General features: G+C 53.0%; 1 protein-coding gene across 4 annotated transcripts in view; it reads right to left on the bottom strand.

The window, feature by feature from the left end:
* EBF4 (EBF family member 4) overlaps positions 1 to 18,994 on the bottom strand; it is a 54,449-nt gene extending 35,455 nt beyond the window's left edge. For all 4 annotated transcript variants that reach the window (XR_013961405.1, XM_080684070.1, XM_080684071.1 and 1 more), the window contains exons 1-7: positions 18,593 to 18,994; positions 17,963 to 18,084; positions 7,482 to 7,638; positions 7,197 to 7,260; positions 6,991 to 7,046; positions 5,335 to 5,408; positions 4,200 to 4,268 (exon numbers count right to left, since the gene is read on the bottom strand). Coding sequence is in view for 3 of the 4 variants with exons in the window: in XM_080684070.1 (XP_080540196.1) it covers positions 4,200 to 4,268; positions 5,335 to 5,408; positions 6,991 to 7,046; positions 7,197 to 7,260; positions 7,482 to 7,638; positions 17,963 to 18,084; positions 18,593 to 18,907 (857 nt within the window). In the remaining variant the exon portion in view is untranslated. The remainder of the gene's footprint in view (positions 1 to 4,199; positions 4,269 to 5,334; positions 5,409 to 6,990; positions 7,047 to 7,196; positions 7,261 to 7,481; positions 7,639 to 17,962; positions 18,085 to 18,592) is intronic.
* Between the last annotated feature and the right edge of the window lie 285 nt (positions 18,995 to 19,279).

Raw genomic sequence — 19,279 nt, 5'->3', positions numbered from 1 at the left:
CTGTACACCCCCTACTGGGGATAGAGCCCACAACCCAGGCATGTGCTCTTGGAATCGAACTTGGGACCCTTCAGACACACTATCCACTGAGCCAAATTGGCTGGGGCCTCCCATTCTTTTTTAAACCTACCCTGTCAGACTTCTGCTTCTCCACTCCATGGAAATCGCTGTTATTGATGTCACCAATGTTCCCCATGTTGCTAAATCCAGTGGTCAATCCTTGGTCCTTTTTATCTTATCCACAAGCAGCATGGGATGCAGCTGACCACTGTGTCCTTTTTGGAATATTTCCTTATCCAGGGTACTGTACTCCCCTGATTCCCTCTGCCTACACTGGCCGCTCCTTCTCATTCATTGCTACTTCCATATCTCTATGATCTACAAACACTAGATACCCCAGCATTAAGTTCTTGAACCTGTTCTAGTTTCTGTTAATACTCATTCCCTCCATGATTTCATTCATTCAAATTTCTATCTGCAGCCTGGATCTTTCCCTTGAGAACCATACTCATGTGTTGTTGTTATTTTGTTTTAATATATTTTCATTGATTTCAGAGAGGAAAAGAGAGAAAGAGATAAAAACATCAATGATGAGAGAGAATCATTGATCAGCTGCCTCCTGCATGCCCCACGCTGGGCCCAAAACCTGGGCATGTGCCCTGACCAGGAATCGAACTGTGAACTGGTTCATAGGTCGACGCTCAACCACTGAGCCAAGCCGGGCCGGGCCATACTCATATTTTTAGCTGCTTTTCAACATTCCCATCTTAAACAGAACACATCCAAAACCAAACTCCCGATTTTCCTACTCGCAAACCTGCTCCCCCTGAAATCTCCTCCTTCTCAGTAAACAAAAGTTCTTTCTAAGTTGTACACATCAGAAACCTTGGAGACATCACTGACTTCTCTCTGTAACTTTGTCTCTCCTTCCATAACACACCTTGTGAAATACATCCCGAATCTAACCACTTCTTACAACCTCTTCTTACAACATCCTTGGTCTTAGCCTCCATCATCTCTCACCGGGAAAACTGAAATGGCTTCCTAAAGCATCTCCCTGCTTCCTCCGTCGCCTCCTACAGGTCATCTTCAACAGAGGAGCTACAGTGACCTTGCTGAAATATAAATCAGGTCATATCATTCTTCTCAAAATCCCCCAATGGCATCCACATCATTCAGAATGAATGCCAAAGTCCTTTCAAGGGCCTATATGCATGGCCCACACGCAGCCTACAAGGCCTTGCGTAATCTTGCCTTCCTCCTGCCCCACCATTAACCCTCTGACATCACCTTCTCCAGTCACCTGGGCCATCTTGCTGTTCCTTAAACACACCAGGTACCCTCCTGCCAGGAACATTTCCCCTCCTGATTCATACGTGGCTCATTCCCTTACTTCCTTTAGGTCTTGGCTCAAATGTCATCTTTTCAGTGAAGCCTTCCTTCCATCATCTAAAACTGCAGCACTCCCTTCCTGGGCACGCTCTGACCTCTCCCGATGGCCCTCTTTTTCTCATTAGCTGTTATCGCCACCTAACATGCTATCTGTTTTATCCACTCAGCTCATGTCCATCTCACCTAATAGATCGTAAGCCCATGAACACAAAGCTTTTTGTCTATTTTCATCACTGCTTAATCCACAGCATATAGAAGACACCATGGCACAGAGTAGATGTTAAAAAATTATTTGTTGCCCAGCTGGTGTGGCTCGGTGATTGAGCGTCAACCTATGAACTAGGACAGTGGTCGGCAAACTCATTAGTCAACAGAGCAGCAAACCGTGGCTCGCGAGCCGCATGTGGCTCTTCAGCCGCGGTTTGCCGACCACTGAACTAGGAAGTCAGGGTTTGATTCCCGGTCAGGGCACATACCTGGGTTGCAGGCTCAGTCCCCAGTAGGGGGCGTGCAGGAGGGTAGCCGATCAATGATTCTCTCTCATCATTGATGTTTCTATCTATCTCTCTTCCTCTCCCTTCCTCTCTGAAATCAATAAAAATCTATTTTAAAAAATTATTTGTTGAATGAATAAACAACATACATAATTGGCAAGAGTGTGGAGAATAGGCATTCTCAAAATTGTTGGTATGAATGCCAATCGGTATAATCTCTACAGAGGGTAAACAGGCAATAACTATCAAAATTATAAATGCACCTATCTTTTGACCCAGTAATTCTACTTCTTGTAATATCGTTCATAAAATTCATACATGTGCAAAATTACACAAATTAATTCACTGCAGCATATTTTATCCCTGAAAAAGAATAAAAACAGCCAAAATGTAGAGCTATAGAGACCATTTAAAGAAATTTCAGTTTATCCATACAATGGAATATTTTATAGTAGCACAAAAAAGAATAAAGAAACTTCTCGTGTCCTGATATAAGCTTCCAGATAGATATATACCACCATGTGCCCACTTTTTAGAAAGGTGCTGAAAGTACATTTAATATGCCACCCTTTATAAAAATAAAGGGAAAGGTGCAAAATAACGTATATCTGTGTTTTCTTGTGTATGCACAGACTATTTCAGGAAGAATACACAAGACACTGCTAACAGTGATTGCTTATTTGGAGGGCGATGGATGGATCAGAGGCAGAGGTAGGAGATTTTGCTGTAAATCCTTTTCAATTTAAAAATCTGTACTTTGTGAATGTTTTATCTATTACAAGAACAAGGCAGAGTTTATGTTCCAGTATGGAATGACTTTTTTATTTTTTATTTTTTATTTTTTTAAAATATATTTTATTGATTTTTTACAGAGAGGAAGGGAGAGGGATAGAGAGATAGAAACAATGATGAGAGAGAAACATCCATCAGCTGCCTCCTGCACACCTCCTACTGGGGATGTGCCCGCAACCAAGGTACATGCCCTTGACCGGAATCGAACCTGGGACCTTTCAGTCCGCAGACCAACGCTCTATCCACCGAGCCAAACCAGTCAGGGCTGGAATGACTTTTTTAAAAAAAATACATTTTTATTGAGTTCAGACAGGAATGGAGAGAGAGAGAGAGATAGAAACATCAATGATGAGAGAGAATCATTGATCAGCTGTCTCCTGCCAGCCCCCTACTGGGGATCAAGCCTTCAACCCAGGCACGTGCCCTGACTGGGAATCGAACCCAGGACCTTCAGTCCCCAGGCCAACACTCTATCCACTGAGCTAAACTGGTTAGGGCTGGAATGACTTTTAATATATAAAAGGTGGGGCCAAAGTAGCTTTATAGTTGTTCATATGGAAAATAATATAATAATTAGTAAATAATGCAAGAATAAACTCTGCATCTCATGTACTCACAACTGTAAACCTAATTTTGCCCCACCCTGTATATATATGTTAGTTCTTTTTAAAAAGGTAAAATACAAAAGAGTGTGTGTAGCATGGTATACATAGCAGTGGGGCAGACTTACTTTTCATCATTTACTCTTTTGTAATACCTTTCGAATTTTTTTACCTTATATATGTATTTCTTATTCAAAAAATTAATTTTTAAAAATCATGGTGGGAAAATAATTTTTTTAAAAATATATTTTTATTGATTTCAGAGGGGAAGGAAGAGGGAGAGAGAGAAACATCAGTGATGAGAATCATGGATCGGCTGCCTCCTGCAAGTCCCCCACGGGGGATCGAGCCAACAACCCGGGCATGTGCCCTTGACCGGAATCGAACCTGGGACCTTTCAGTTCGCAGGCCAATGCTCTATCCACTGAGCCAAACCGGCTAGGGTAAGAATAAATTTTTATATGCATCACCTTGGCAATCCTTGAAACCTGTCAAGTATTTCTCCAGTTTTCAAACTAAGGAAAGGGACATTCAGAGAAGTCAAGTCAAACAGTGCAGAGGTGGCACGTGGACTGGAACCCAGCTTTCCCTGCCCTGCCCACTCCAGTCCCTTCATTTTCCCAGCCTCTCTATGCTGCAAGTTCACATCCTACTCCCCTCCCCTATCCCTTCCCCTTCCCAGGCTCCCTCAGGGAATACAGCTCCTAAGCCTAGCCCCAGAAAGTTTGCCACAAAGGCTTCCTTCAGGGGCCATGGCTGGCGGCTCCCTGGTGTCTGACAGTTTTTTTCTGCTGAGAGCCACCAACATGGGGGTGAAAGAGTGGGTGGGCAGCTCCATCCTTCCCTGGAGCCACCACCACTCTGTGACTGAGCCCAGACTGCTCAGGCCTTGCAGCTCCCAGGCCTCCCCTAGCTGTACCTGTCAATAATGACGGGGTCTGAGGGTGTCTCATTCCGGTTGCCACAGCTCTTCCGGTCACAGCACCGGCTGATGGAAAGATGAAGGAGGGAAGGAGAAAGGGAGTGAAGGAGAGGGAGATAACAGTGTGTGTGTGTGTGTGTGTGTGTGTGTGTGTGTGTGTGTGTATGGAATCCTAGGGCCAGAGGGGCTCACTCCCAGGGACCTGGGGGAGAAAGGCAGTGAGGGTCCTGCCACAGGTACCTGGAGAGCCCAGCCCAGGGGATAAGGTTATCCCTAAGGTATGCTGCTGCTGGAGGATGCAGGAAAGGGCAGGCGGCTGGCCACCCACAGGGCCTCTCACTCTCTCTTTTTATTCACACAGAGACAGCTCAGATGGTAAGCATGCAGCTCAGGAATCGTCACATGGTGAACCTGCCCATCTACCCAGCCCCCTGACCAACACCACGTAGTGCCCAGTGCCCCAGAAGCCTCCTGAGCCCCCTCCTTGTCACGTCACTACTCTTCCCAGAGGCAGCCATCATCCCAACCAGATTTTTTTTAATCTTTTTTTTCTAATTAAAATTTTTTATCCAACCAGATTTTTGAACATTGTATTCTCTTTTCCATGTATGAGGAACTGGACTCTGTCTGACTGGCATCTCCTGGGGAGACCTTGCCTAGAAATGCCACGCCTTGTGGTGATGGGGAAGGGGAGCCAACAGCTGTGTGCCCCCCACTCCCCCATGCCTTCACCTAGGAAGTGCCCCAGGGTCAAGTAGGAGGCAGCAAAGTTTCCTCTCTCCTGCTCTGGAGGGAATCCAGGAGGCCCAGGCCCTGCCCCCACATCCCCAGAGAGCCCTCCCCGGAGCTTTATTAGTTAAGCTTCCCAGCAGTGGCTGGAGGCTTCTCTTACAAAAACACTTGGAGAAGCCACATAAACAGGCCAGGTTAATGGGGCCTCAAGGACCCTCTCCTCAGCCAGCACTGTGCCCAGGGGCCTCCCTCTTTCCTCATCGCCTCCCCTTCCCCCCCAGGCTTTCCCAGGGAGCAGCAAGGAGGGCGGTGGTGGCAGTGGCAGTGGGCAGGGCCTGGTGGGGGTCCTTGACAAAATCTCGGCCAAGGGTCAAGGTGCAAGTGAGCCAGCCCTTCTCACCTGCACATGATCTCGTGGGTGAGCAGCACGCGGCACATCTCCGGGTTTTTGTCCTGCCCCTCATAGATGATGGCCTGGGGGAGGGAGGAAGGGCACAGGCTCAAGTGGCTATAGGCTCCTCTTATGACCCAGTGCAGGGGGGAGATGGGCCCTGCCCCCTGGGAACACCATACCCTCTAAGTCACTCTGCGGGGGGCCTAGGAGTGAGAGCAGGAACCGGGAGCCTGGCTCCCCAAACCAGGATTACCACCAGGACAGACAACAGTGGCACGAACTCTAAAGATTCTGTTTGTCCACAGGCAGCTCTTTCCAGGTCCAGCTCTGCTTGGGACCAAGGACCAAGGTGAGGTGGGGATGGGGGTAGATACTCATCCCCACGCTTCCCATGGCCTTTGTGGACCTCCGCTTCTGCTCACAAACATTGTCCTCTACGCTATCCCAGCTGGTTAATCAGACTCCCCCTCTCCCATCCTTATCACCACCCCAGCCCAGGCCAGGGTCTCCCCCTTGGACTAGTGGGTCAGTTTCCTCACTCACACCCCCTTCCCTGCCCACTTCCACCCTCTGCCCTGAAGCAAGGAGTAAGCTTCCTAAACTGCAAATCTAGTTTCCCACTTTATAACCCCTGAGCCTCCCAGCCATCTCCCACTTGTGGGGTCCTTCTTTCTCTGGACTCCCTGCAACCACTTCCACTTATCCCCCACACAATCCCTCTTTGTCACTACCTGCCTGGTCTGCCTCCCCCATGACGGCAACCACAGAGTTTCTAGAAAGAAACCATTTCTCCCTCTGTCCTGGGATTGGATAGAAACTGCTGGAAAGCCCAAGTACCCACTGGCATCCAGGGCCACTGATAGGCCCATTTCAGCTCGGCTCCCTGTTTAGGTACACTCCCAACTTCTCTGCAAGAGACTTGCAGCTCTGCCTCAGCAAGAGCCCATCAGGGCTCATTCGGGTATCAGTCTTCCTGAGCCCCTGCGGACCTTGGCCCCTGAGCCTCCTTCCTGTGACCTTCCACGTCAGCAGGTGCTGAGGGTCTGCAGTAGAAGCTCTGGGCCCCACCTCATCCCCTTTCCTGGACCAATGCACTCCCCCTCCCCCAGTTGCAGTTAGTGCTGGCTGCTATGTGTTTTCTCTTGAGACTGGTTCTCACACATAGGCACTGCCTTTGCCTGAAAATGTCTGGAAGGTTACAAGCTCCCCTTGGGAGTGTTCCCTAGCCAATTACTGACTCATACAGGGTACAGAATCCTGGCTTCCTTGCCTCCGGGGGACAACTCTGTTGTCATTCCTTCTCCAGGGCTCCCTGTGGATCAGGCTGAGGTTGGACTGCAGCTGAGACCCCATCCATGCTGAGCATCCCCTGCCCTACTCTGCTTCCCTCCCTCTCTTCTCCTGAGAGCCCCTGACTGCCTCCCCAATAAACCTTGTACAGCTGAATCCCTGTCTAGGCTGGGCTTCCAGGGAACATGACCTAGGATGAGGTCTTTGTACAAATATTGCCTTTTTCTAGGCTAGAGGGCAAGGACCACACAGGCTGGGGTAAGAACTGAGGGAGCCAGACCACTGGGGAGGTGGAGGCAGGGATGAGGACGCTCACTCACACCACCAGAGATGGGGGTCCTAGAAGGCCAGAGCACCCCTGGGCTGGCTCACCTGCTTAGACATGGAGTCAATGAGACGCACATAGAGGTCCTGCTCTGTCCGAAGTCCTGAGGGTGGAAAGGTGGAGAGGGCTTGCTGTATGGGGAGCATCTGTGGCCTCTGATGACTGGAGCACACTCCACACTCTCCCCACCTGGAGGCAGGGGCCTCCTCAGCCCTGCAACGGGGTATTTTGTGTCTCGTGGGGCTTCACTCACCATTGTTATACACCAGCCGGAGGCGGTAATGGATCCCGTTGTTCGTCTTTTCAGCCCCAGGTTCCTACAGGGCCAAGATGGGGAGGATGCTCCCAGGGATTCCCCCACCCAGCCTTCCTCTTTACACCCACCCACTTTCCCTCCCTTCCATCCATTCACACCACCTTCCTTCTCTACTTCTCCACGGTCTATCCATTCATCTGCCCCTGTGGGAGGGAATCCCTGAAGCCCTTCTGTCCCCTCCCCCACCATGCTCTGTCCCAGCTGAGCCCACGAGCCTCTCACTCGGTCCTTTTCCACGAAGTCGATGAAGGCCGTGCGCTCCACCTCCACAGGCTGCCCCTGCCGGTCATACATGGCCAGCACGAAGTGGAAGAAGTTGGATTTCCTGAGGTTGGAGGGAGGCTGCTTCTCAAAATGTGCTCGTGCCAGGCCCACGCCACTGTGGGAAGAGAGGAGCAGGAAACCACCGGAAGTGCTCTCAGCGAGAAGGACCCCATCGCCTCTGGCCAGGTGGTGGGGCTGGCCAGGATTTGGCTCTGCTCTGGGCAAGGAGTAAATTGGATGGGCCTGTTTGCCAGGATCACTGCACCCCAGGCAGGAGCCTCTCAGCCCCGCCGTCACTCAGCCTGCTCTCCTGGGAACAGGCAGTGGCAGCGAAGTTGTCCCAGCCAGGCTCCCTCCCAGGCTTCTCCTTGGGCCCCACATTTTGAAAGGCTGATCTCCAAAACAAAATGCATGAACAACCCATGTTACTGACCAGGGGCTCCTGTGATTGCCCTTTAGGGCACCAAGGGGCAGTTAGCAGGTTCTGGAAGAAATACCCCACCGTAACCCAGGCCATGGCTGTGTACAGGAGCTTGCAGCATTGCCTGGGAGATGATGATATCCATCGGACCCTCAGAGACATCAAACTGGCTCAGGGCCATTCGTCTGCCCAGCCTGCATCTCGGCTTTGGCTGGAAGGCAGGGGGCGCCTCTCCAGGTGTGGAGGGACCAGCCTCCATGCTGTGGGAAAGACAGCCCCTGGCTCCCTGGGCAGGAGGATCTTTCGGTCTGGCCTTGTCAAGGGCTTTCTCCTGGGTCACCAGGAACTATTTTCAGAAGCATGGCCAGGTGAGGGCAAGAGGAGGAGAAGGACCCTTTTCACCAAATATTTCCTGAACTCCAATGATGTACCAAGCACTGAACACATGGCACTGAGGGGGGTGGGAGTTAAATGCCTGGAAGGGGAGGGAAGACAGAGAGCTGTAACCCAAGACAAAGTGTTGTGTGCCCTGCAAAAGATGTTACTATATTAAAAACTATAGAAGCAAAGGAAGAAAAAAATGACTTCTTTCTGTGAGAGATGAGGGAAAGATTTATGGAGATGGTGGCCTTTATTTATCTGGTCCTTGAGGAATGGATAAGAGTTCAACAGGTCTTCTCCTCATGGACCTTCGGGTCTTCTCCACAAAAGAGCAGACCAAACAGCATAAGAAATGGCAGTAGGTGTGAGTATTAGTGTCACCGGACTACAGATTTCAAAAAGTGAAGTGAGGAGACAAAAGGCTATATTGAAAGTGCTAGACTATGCAGGGACACAAAAAACAAGAGTTTAGACTTCCTTTTCTGGGTCAAGGTATTCCAAAGTATATTTCTTAGATCTCTTGTAGCTCCAGATCCTTCCTTTACAAAAGGCTGCTATGGCCACACTTGCTGGGAAATGGGGCTCTATAGCATACATTTGTGTATGGGGAGGCCTGGGACACCCCCCAGGAATGGACCCCACTTGGCCTGGCTCAAGCTGATGCTCCTGGTGTGTGGTAGCCAGCCTCAAAGATGGTTTCCCAGGATCCTCACCTCCTGGTATTCATGCCCTGCGTAGTCCCCTCACATACTGTATCAGGACTGGTCTGTGTGGCTGATACATATGCACTAGTGATAGCATATGAGTTCCAATGTTGGGTCATAAGAGACACTGTGGCTTCTGCCTTGTTCTAGCTGGCTGGCATGTTGCGAGGACAGTCAAGCAGCCCTATGGAGGGTCCATGTGGAGAAGACCCAAGGCCTCCTGTCGACAGCCAGCACTAACTTGAGTGACACCTTGGAAGGAGATCCACCAGCCCCCATCAAGCCTTCGGATGATGGCAGCCCAGGCTGTCACCTTGACTGCAGCTTCATAAGAAACCCTGAGCCATGGCTTATCTATAATAACAAAAGTGTAATATGCTAATTAGATCGGATGACCTTCCTGACATGAAGCCGAAGCAGGGGCTGTGAGGGAAGTCGGGGTCCCAGGTGCCAGAGGGAAGCAGTGCCAGCAGCCAGGGGAAGGAAGGCCTTCTCTTGCACGAATTTCATGCATTGAGCCACTGTGTGGTAATAGATGTTAACTAGACTTACTGTGGTGATCATTTTGAAATAAATACATACAAATATTGAATCATTATGTTGTACACCTGAAACTAATATAATTTTGTGTCAAATTATATCTTAATTTAAAAAATAATTTACTTGCTTATACAAAAAAGAAACCCTGAGCCAGAACCACCCACCTATGCTGTTCCCTGATGCCTGACTCTCAGAAACTGTGTGAGATAATAAATTTGTTGTCTTATGTTGCTGAGTTTTGGAGCAATTTTTTTTTTTTAATGTGGCAGTAGATAACTGAGACACCATGCTTACTCAACTATGGAGCACTTTTGTTGAGGGATGTGGTTTGGGAAACATGACTAAAGGCCACCCGAAGAGTCTGAAGCCAGGCAGGGCTGAGAAGATGCTGCCGGCGGGTGGGCAGTGTGGTGGGAAAGTGGGAGGCTGCAGCAGGGGTAGAGGAGGATGGGGTGGTGGGACTGCCTTGAGAGCCATTTAGACCAGAGTCCCACCACGGACATGCCAACACCTGCCATATTCATCACGACTTAAGATTTTTCTTTATATAATTTAAGGGGACTCTTTCCCGCTCCCCACGTGGGAGTCTGTACTTTTCTTCAATAAATTTCCACCTTTGCTATAAAAAAAAAAAAAAAACACACAACAAAATAAACGTATTCAGCTTCCTGTGAAGCCATAATATCTGAGATGTCACGGGCTTGAGAGTTGAGAGGCTTGTTGTGTTTTTCTCCCAGAGTACAGTAAATACATAAACAATAAAATGGAAATTGTTTCTCCTCTTGAAAGCCTGCTTGGGAGCCCCAGTGGACCATGTGACATGTTGGTTCCAGAGGCAGAAGTGATGGGTCTGGTTTGTCCAGATCAAGATGAGGAGGAGGGGGTCTACCAACAGCTTTTCCACACCAAAGGTTTTTCTACACAAATTACTTTCTCTAAGGACATCCTTCTCCCTTAATCCCTCATCCTTCCTCTTCCCTCTCCCCGCTACCCCCTCAGGCTACAGTCCTTTGAAGTCCTGGCCTTGACCCTCCAAATTCCCTCAAGAGGGCTTTGATCACAGCAGGTCCCTGATTACTGTTGATGAATATGTTAATGAGGCAGCAACCCTGACTCCTCCCTCCAGTCTCCAGGATCACTTTGGGGGGAGAAAAGCTCCCAGGGACAGGTTCCAGGACCACCTGGGATGAGAGGAGGCCAGAAGGGGTGGGCTTGCGGAACCATCCCAGATCACTCTGCCCTTTATTCTGTCATCACTCTGCCCTTTATTCTGTCATCTAGCCCAGGAAAGACACTGGAAAGCTTTCAGACAGCAGGGAGTGAAGATGCAGAGAAAAGCAAAAAAGGTCTTAAGAGAGGAAGGGTGGATGCAGGGCAATAACACAATCCCCTAGACCACTCAACACACCCTTTCTACACAGACACCCTTGTACTTCCCAGGCCAAGAGTAAACCAACGATGCTGGTCTCTCCCATCCATCCCTCGTGGCAGATATCAGGCAGTCCTGGGTCCTGCCTACCTGCTGGCTCCTGCCAGCCTCCTAAGAACCAGACCTGGGAAGCCTGGCCTAAGCCCCAAGCCAAGCTCCCTTCACAGGGTCCACCCTCCCCACAGGAGGAGATTCTTGGAGAGGGAGGTTAGGTACTCTTGCTTGGGGTCTGTGACACTGGTGCTGCCAGCTGGGGAGTATGGAGGGGCTTTCCTGTCTCATAGGCCTATGCCCCACCCCACAGGGATTAGGCTCAGTCCCACTTCCCCTGAGTCAGCCCAGCATTATCCTCTCTTCCCCACCTTGGTTAGTGGGTCTGAGGCACAATCCTCCTGGGCTCACCCACCCATGCAAAACAATGGGGCCCAGGTGGCTAGTGTAGAGCTGTGAGACAGGATCACTGTCCTGAACACAACAGTGAGACAGCCGCAGCCCCTGCAGGCCAGGAGACTGCAGATTGGGCAAGCCCCCTGCTGGGCACACCCAGACCTGCTCCTGCTCTGTGAATGTCTCCAGTTTACCCAGTTCAAACCCAGATATGTGAGGAGATCAAGGTGAGATAGAAAAGGTTTTGCTTAAAGACATTCTAGTATTCCTGTGAACTGAGAGACAGAGAATGACAAAGGACCAGCACATTAGTGAGAGGATCAGAGGCTGGTCCGGACTAGGCCTTTCTTCTCCTGGTCCCCCCAGGCACCTCCACTCCCACCCCCAGTGGTGCAGTAGGTGACCGACCAACATCCCTGAATGGAATTGTATGCCCCAAAGGAGAGGGTTGAGAGAGGGAAGGAGAGGATTTTGCTTTTCTCCCCTTGGGAATAGCTGAAGCTCTTGTAATGAGAAAACAAACCACAATTAAAGAACAGAAAGAAACTCAGAAGAGAGCCAGGGATGCGGAGAGGTCTGAGAGCCCTGCTGCGCGTGGCCTGGGCGTAGACGTGTGGGATACAGGTGGGAGGTGGGACCACTCACTACTCTCTCACTAGCTTAGAAGCAGACAGATGTAGATGAAGGCCAACTTCTGTGGTCTCCAAAGTGGGGTTGCCTAAGTTCAGAGTGTGGGGAGAAACGGCAAGAATGTTTATCCATATGACTCCTTTACCTAAAAGAAGGGAGACTGGAGTAGAGCCTCTGGAGTCTGGAGAGGCAAGTGTTTTATTTGGGTTTCCCCAGAAGCAGAACCCTCAAATGCAAAGCTTATGTGGGAGATGAGTCGGGAAACACTGATGGAGGTGGGGAGTGAGAGAGAAAAGGAAAGGCGGTTTATAAAGGGTGCATTAGTGAAAAGTTGCTGCTGTGGGCAACCGCACCGGGAGCTCTGGAAACAGTCGAGAGCACGTGCTTTGGAGTTATTGCGCAGAAGGCTGGAGGGAACTGGGGTATTTATCCACCGACTCCAGCCAGCCATTGGCTGAGGGCTTCTGGAATTCTTCGCAGGTACTTCTGGCCTGATGTGCAAGTGGGCAGAACAGGCCCTGGGAGCCTAAATAAGTGTTAGGAATCAGATACTGCCAGGGGAAGCAGACCCTTTACGAGGCTCTGAGGGGACATGGGTGGGGTGCCAACTACCAGGGTGTAATGGAAGCCATAGAAGCGGACAGGCACAAGAACTACCTCACCTGGCACCTTTGTGGTTGGGGCCTCTAATTCAGAAACAGCTCATTCACTTAGCATCATCAGAGCACAAAGCCTGCCACACAAGTGGCCTTTTCAGATAAATGTAGTTGAGTGGTGAAAACAGCCACATTAACTACTTTTTGTAACACTCTAAAACGAATTATACATCTCACTTTCTTAAAAATACTGTTTTCAACAAAATGTTCAAATGGCTTTTAGTGCTTTCCTACCAACTCTGGAGGGAGCCGAAGTGGTGGGCCATTTGCCTCTGTACTAAAGAACCAGGATATGGGAGGAGAAAGTAGTCACTTCCATATTTCCACCAGGCCCACTCACCCCCTTCCCATCTTCTGTTCTGGAATAGGCCCAAAGTTAAAGGCAACTGTGACAAAAAAAAAAAAAAAAAAAAAAAAGCTGTGGTTTGCACAGCTAGTTTTTGGTGGGAGGACACTTGCCTTGTAGCAAACATGGTGTGTGCATGGGCTTCCTGAGCACTGTGCTAGGAGTCCAAGTTCAAGGACAACCTGACCTTCACAGTCTGGGCCATTCAGGTGGCCTGTGCTCCAGAGTACAGAGGGGTGACATGGGGACATACTAGGGGCTGCCAAGTTGTCTGGCTGTTATTGCTAGGGCCACCCAGTGGTCCCAGGGCCACCCAGCGGTGCCTGGAGGTGCTCCTTTGTGAGGCTGAGCAGGATGCCCCAGAGTCCTTCTCACAGAAGCTGCTGGACTTTGCCATGACTGGGTAGTACAGACAACACCTCCCTCACCTTCTCTGCTCTGTTCTCAGGCCACTAGTGGTTCCTCACATCCTTGACTACATGGTTATTATAAACACTAGCAATTTAAAACAAGTATCTCAAACCACAGAGGACAAGTGGCTGAAGCTGGAGCTTTGGCTTCCCCCCAGAGGCACCCTCAGGCTTCTTCCTGCTCCTGCTCAGCACCAAATCCTCCCTCTTACCCTCCTTGACAGCCCAAGGTTCTGACAGTGCCTTGGCTTAGGCCTGATCCCTCTTGGAGTCTGGGATGCTGGGGAAGTGGGGACAAGCCCTGAGGTCATCAGAAATGAGGAGAGGCTGTTTTATGACCACCCTCCCCCGAAAGTGGAAGGAGCAAAAAATGTATGTCTACTACATCTGAACCCTTGTCTCAGATTTCCCTAAAGTCTCTGCTAAATCCTGCTCGTCCTTTCCCTACCGTGGCATGGTTCCCTAAGTGCCCCCTTGCTTTCCTCTGCATCCTCACTTCCTCCAAGCATCCCACTGGCCCCCATTCTCCCTGCAGGCATCCCCAGGGCCCCTGGGACTGCTGGTAACCATCAAACTGGGCCTGGCATTCCTGGTCCTAGCCAAGATCTACTGGCCTAGTCCTGCCCAACCCGACATGCCCAGAGCCTACCTGTGCCACAGACCAGGGAAGATAAAAGCAGAAGCTCACTGGTGTGCACCCACCTCGACCACAGGAGGACCTAGTGGCTAGAGAGGCAGCTGTTCAGAAGCCATGTCCACAGATGCCTGCCGGAAGGAGAGGAGGCTTGGGGGCTGCTTCATATCCCCTGCCCCCACTGCCCCAGCAGCTGCTCTGATCACCTGCCCCAGGAAATTGTCTTAGCCACCAAGGTCCCTAAACAAGAAGGAAAAAGACTGGCCACCCTGCTTCTCTCTGCCCACTCCCTCACCACCCACCCACAGGCCTGTCTGCCAGGTCCCAGACTGAGGAGCGGCTATTAATTATTAAAGCAAACAAAAGCATTTCCTAGCAGGGAGGCTAGCCTGCAGCTGCTTACAGGAAAGGCAGCCCCAGCTGGCTTGCCTCTCAGGACCCTGCAAGTGCGATGGAACCAGCTGGAGGGGAGGCTGGCCTGGGTCCTCCATGGGTCCCAGGCTGGGAATCACATTGAAAGACAGGGTAGCTGCCTCTGTGCTGAGCACTCTAACAAGAGGATGTAGGTCTGAAGGGGAAGCTGGGATATGGGTCTCAGAGCTAAAGTCCTATTGGCCCAGAGAGGGGGCGGTCATGGCAATGGCCAGGGTCCTGTGCAGAGCTCTCCACTTGGAAGACCCTGCCAGTCTCTGCACCAGGCTTCCCTGCGCTCCACTGTTGTCTCCAGTGTGAGGGTATGCAGGCCCTCTTTCCCCCATCCCTCTTTTTTTAAAAAATATATTTTATTTTTTACAGAGAGGAAGGGAGAGGAATAGAGTTAGAAACATTGATGAGAGAGAAACATCAATCAGCTGCCTCCTGCACACCCCCTACTGGGGATGTGCCCGCAACCAAGGTACATGCCCTTGACCGGAATTGAACCTCGGACCCTTCAGTCCACAGGCCGATGCTCTATCCACTGAGCCAAACTGGTTAGGGCCCATCCCTCTTTTGCTGAGAAATTCCTTCCTATTGCAGAACCTCCCTACTGTCCTTAGGCTCTGGGGCTTCTCCTTCTCTAGCTTCTGTAAACCTTGGCTTTGCAGAGCTGGAGAGCAGCAGCTGCCCCAGTCCTGGTTCATGGGGTCAGGTAGATCCTGGAGACCACCAGAGTGGAGAGGAGAGCCCAACAGAAAGGGGTTTGGGAATTACACGCACTCCTGTCTCCTTCAGCAGATGCTCATTGCCCCCCTACTGACTGCTCGAGCCTGTCCTTGTGCTGTGGACACAAGACGAACAAGCCACCCTCCTTGCTCTGAAGGAACAGGCTAGCAGGCTAGGAAGCTCAGGAGAGTCAGGGCACAGCTGACTCTGGCCTTAGGCAGCACTAAAAACCATTCCCTTGGGTTGGGTGGGAGGGCACTGAGAGAGAAGGTACTGGGTAAGACTATTCGGTGGGCATGTGGGTGCTAGGAACAGGGGAACTGTTTCAAGAGACATTGCTGAGTGACAAGTATCATACAAAGGCTGCAAGGAAATTTGGGATCAGACTGTGATGGGCCTTGAATGCTGAATATCTGGGAGGAAGAGGGAGTCACTGAAGTTTTTAACTGAAGAGGGACACGAGCAGAGAAAAGTTCTTTGGAAATATTGCTTTGGTCCCCAGTGCATGGCAGATGGTTTGGGGGAGGGGTGAGAGGCTGAGGTTGGACAATAGGAAACCAGGGTAGGTTAACCATCAGCCAGAGAGGAAAGTGGTGGAGGGCATGTCATCATTAAAAGATGTCTGTAGGCACTGAGATTAGGAGTAGGACACAAGAGGGAACTTCCAGAAGCCTTGACAACCAGGTGGCTATGGGGCAAAGGAGAGCATCAAAGACAGCTAAGCAGCTTTGGGGGGAGTGCTCCTGAGCAAGTTTCTCAGAGATGAGAGGGAGAGGAACCAGGCAGAGGTTGAAGAGGGAGGTAGGGAAAGGAAAAGAAGTTTTGTTGTTGCTGTTTTAGGATGAGCACAAGACCAGCTGGGGATTGAGATTCAAACAGGAGAGAGGCTGGGCTGCTTGGGGAAGAAGGAGGAGAAAGGATTAGCCTGCTCTCTGGAAGGAGGTGACCCAGAGTCACTCAAATGTGGAGGAGGGGGCCTCTCAGGCTGTGTCCTAAGACAAGTCTCTGGGATTGGAGATATGCAGCCCAGGCCTGAAGAAATGCCCCATTTCAAATTGGGGAAGCCTTCTGAGCCCAGCAGTGTGGCCCTGGGGACTCAAATTTGACCCCCAAGCACCAGTCAAGACCCCAATGTGAAGACAACACTTCTGGTGGCCTAATCCCCTGGCAGAGCCCCACCTCACACTTCCTGCCCCCACAGAAGCTACAAGGGCACTTGCCTCCTTCACATCTGCTCCCCCCTCATCCAACCTGCTGCCTGGGGCTGGGACACAGGGGCAGGTCAGAGAGAAAGAGGAACCTGAAACCCCAGCGGCCCCACTGGAGCTCCGTATCCACAGTTATAAGGAGCTTTCACCACATAGCCAGTGGTGGAGAGATACATGGTTATTAGTAAGGGCGATGTTACTAGTAAGAAATGGATTATGTCAAATTAAATAAAAAAAAAAAACAGAACCAACCGAAAAACAACAGGATACAAAATTGTATGCATAGCACAGGGGGAAAAACCATGGCAATGAGAAGAAAGATGGGAAGAAAGTGTTGACAGTGGTTGTATTAGAGAGGTGGGGTTTTGTTTCCTATTTTCCAATTTTCTGAAATATAATTATATCGTGAGTGAATTAATGCAGAGGCAAGACCTTTCTCTTCTTGAAGTGATGAACTCCAGAGGGAACTCCCTCTCCCCCCGCGCCCCGCTCCCTCCTGACAGTCATAAAAGGACGAGCAGAACCACTGGTTCAGTTTGAGCACGAAACAAGGTGTGTTAGGGGTAAGGCTGGGGCTGGACTCCGAGTGGTGTCCCCTGGACAGGACAGGAGATGTGAATATATGGCCTAGGCACCAGGCAATCCCCTATGAGAATCCCTTCAGGCTGCTGTACAAGCAGCTGCTCCGGACTCTGGGAAGCCCAGCTTTCACATGCCCCAGCTGTCTGCAGAGGCCGCACCTCTCTATGCTACCCCCCCCGCCCCGCCCTCCCATGCTCACAACTAGAGATACAAAAAGCTGGGGGCCCTAGTGTTGTGGAGGCAGGTCAACACATCTTTAAACTTCCTTTCCAAATCCAGGAGTCCATCCCCCACCCAGCCTCCCTGCCCAGACTCCTGCAAAGGAGTCAGAGGAGATGGGTGTGGGTGCGGGCTTCCCAGGGACACCCAGCCTCCCGCAGGACCCACCAGAAAAACACCTTGAGAAGAGGCGGGACCTGAGCGGCCCTGCCCCATTCCCAGCCCCAATCACTCTAGCTAGCAAAGCGGGATGCCCGCCTCATCTTTTCCCATTCTTCAGCCCCCAGCCGCTTCTCCAGCCCAGCACACCCATCCGCCAACTGAGGGGCGTGGGAAAGCAGAAAGGGGGCAGGGTTTGAACCCCGGAATTGGACCTGGAGAGGCACTGGGACTGCCCAGGAAGCAGGGGTTGGCCGTTCCTACACGGCGGGTGGCTGTGGGGCTTGGCTCAGAACGGCGGGCAGGCGGGATACCTTTTCCTTAGAGCCATGGGTGGCCGGGCTCACCTGCAATAGTCAGAAGTCAGAGCCGGGACAGCCTGGAGTGGAGGCAGAAGCCCCGCCCCGGCCTGCCCGCCCCACATCCTCAGAAGAGAGCACTGACGCTCCGGCAGGGTGGGCGGGAGAGCTTGCTGGGACTGTCCAGAGTTAGGGCTCCCTCCAGCCCGCGCCTTAGCATCTCTGCTAGCTGAGCGAAGGCGGCGCGGAGCCGTCCAACCCCAGAGCACTGGGTCGTTTCCGAGCGCTTACCTCTGCGCCGCGGTGCTGGCGTCCAGGATGCCTGCTCCCTGCATCCAGGAGCGCACCGAACCCAGGCCTGCAGGCAGTAGCGGCTCTTCCTTCAGGTTCAGCCCGCCGCGGGGCAGAGCGTCCTGCGCAGGGAACATAAGGGCGCGCAGTGGGTGGGCGCCCCCAGCAAGGGGGATCCGCTCCCCCTGAGGCTGCGGGCGTCTCAGCTCCCAGGGACCCGACGGCACCGACGCCTCTAAGAGGGCAGCGCAGCGCGGAGTCCCGGCGGCTCAGTGCGCACTAGCCTCTGGGGCGCTCCCTCGGAGAAAGCGGGTCCGCGAGCGCCAGCGCTGTCCCCACCCCTCCCGGGGCGCGGGGCGGGGAGATGGAGGGATTCCCCCGCGGCCTGAGCGCTGGCGGGCGGACTGTGAGCGGGGTGGGGAGGGCGGGAGCGCAGCCGGCACCCGGTCCGCGCGGAGGCGCCCCAGAGGCGCGCTCTGGCGGCTGCCCAGGGCCGCGGTCGTCGGAGGGGGGGCCCGAGCGCCCTAGGAGCTGCCTCCGGCGAGGAGGGGGCGCGGGGCTGCCCGCCCTTTTCCCCTCGCCGCCCCCACCTCCCGCCCGCCCGCGGCGCCGGCGCGGGGCGCTGATTACCATCCGGGAGGCGGAGGCTGCAGGCACGGAGCTCGGCGGCGGCGGTGGAGGCGACAGCGGCGGCAGGGGAGGCAGGAGCAGCAGCAACCGCGCGTCCCGGGGAAAGGCTGGGGCAGCGCCGGGCCAGCAGACGCCGCCGCCGCCAGCGCCCCGCTTGCCCCGGCGCCCCGGCCCTGCCGCAGCCCCGGGCGGCAGCACCTGGAGCAGCAGCAGCAGCAGCCCGGCCGACTCCCCCCGGGGCCCGGTTCCCGCGCCGCCCCGCCGCGGCCGCGGCCGCCCGCCGCTCCCCAGGGCCTGGCCGCGGGCCCGGGCCATCCCGCCGCCGCCGCCGCTCCCGGGGGAGCGGGAGCCGAAGGGAGGGAGCGCGCGCGGGAGGAGGGATGGCGGGAGCAGGCGGGCCCAGGGGACTAGGGGCCGGGGGAGGCGGGGGCGGGGCGGCGCGGCTGGCCGAGGGGCGGCCAGGGACGTGACATCATCGGGGGAGGAGCGGCCGGGCCCGGGCCGCCGCGGCGGGGCGGACCCTGGCGAGTCAGTCGCCGGGGCTGGGGGCTGCGGCCTGGCCAAGGCAGCGGGAAGGACCGAAGGGACAGTGAGCAGACGGGGCTTTGCGGCGGGGGAGCCTGCCACGCTGCGCTCAGAAACCACCGCCACCTCAGGGTCGCCCCAGGACGGCCCTCCGGCTTCTCA

This window comes from Plecotus auritus (genome assembly GCF_963455305.1).
Source record: "Plecotus auritus genome assembly, chromosome: 8".
Classification (NCBI taxonomy): Eukaryota; Metazoa; Chordata; class Mammalia; order Chiroptera; family Vespertilionidae; genus Plecotus; species Plecotus auritus.
This window is presented reverse-complemented; position numbering and strand designations above follow the sequence as displayed.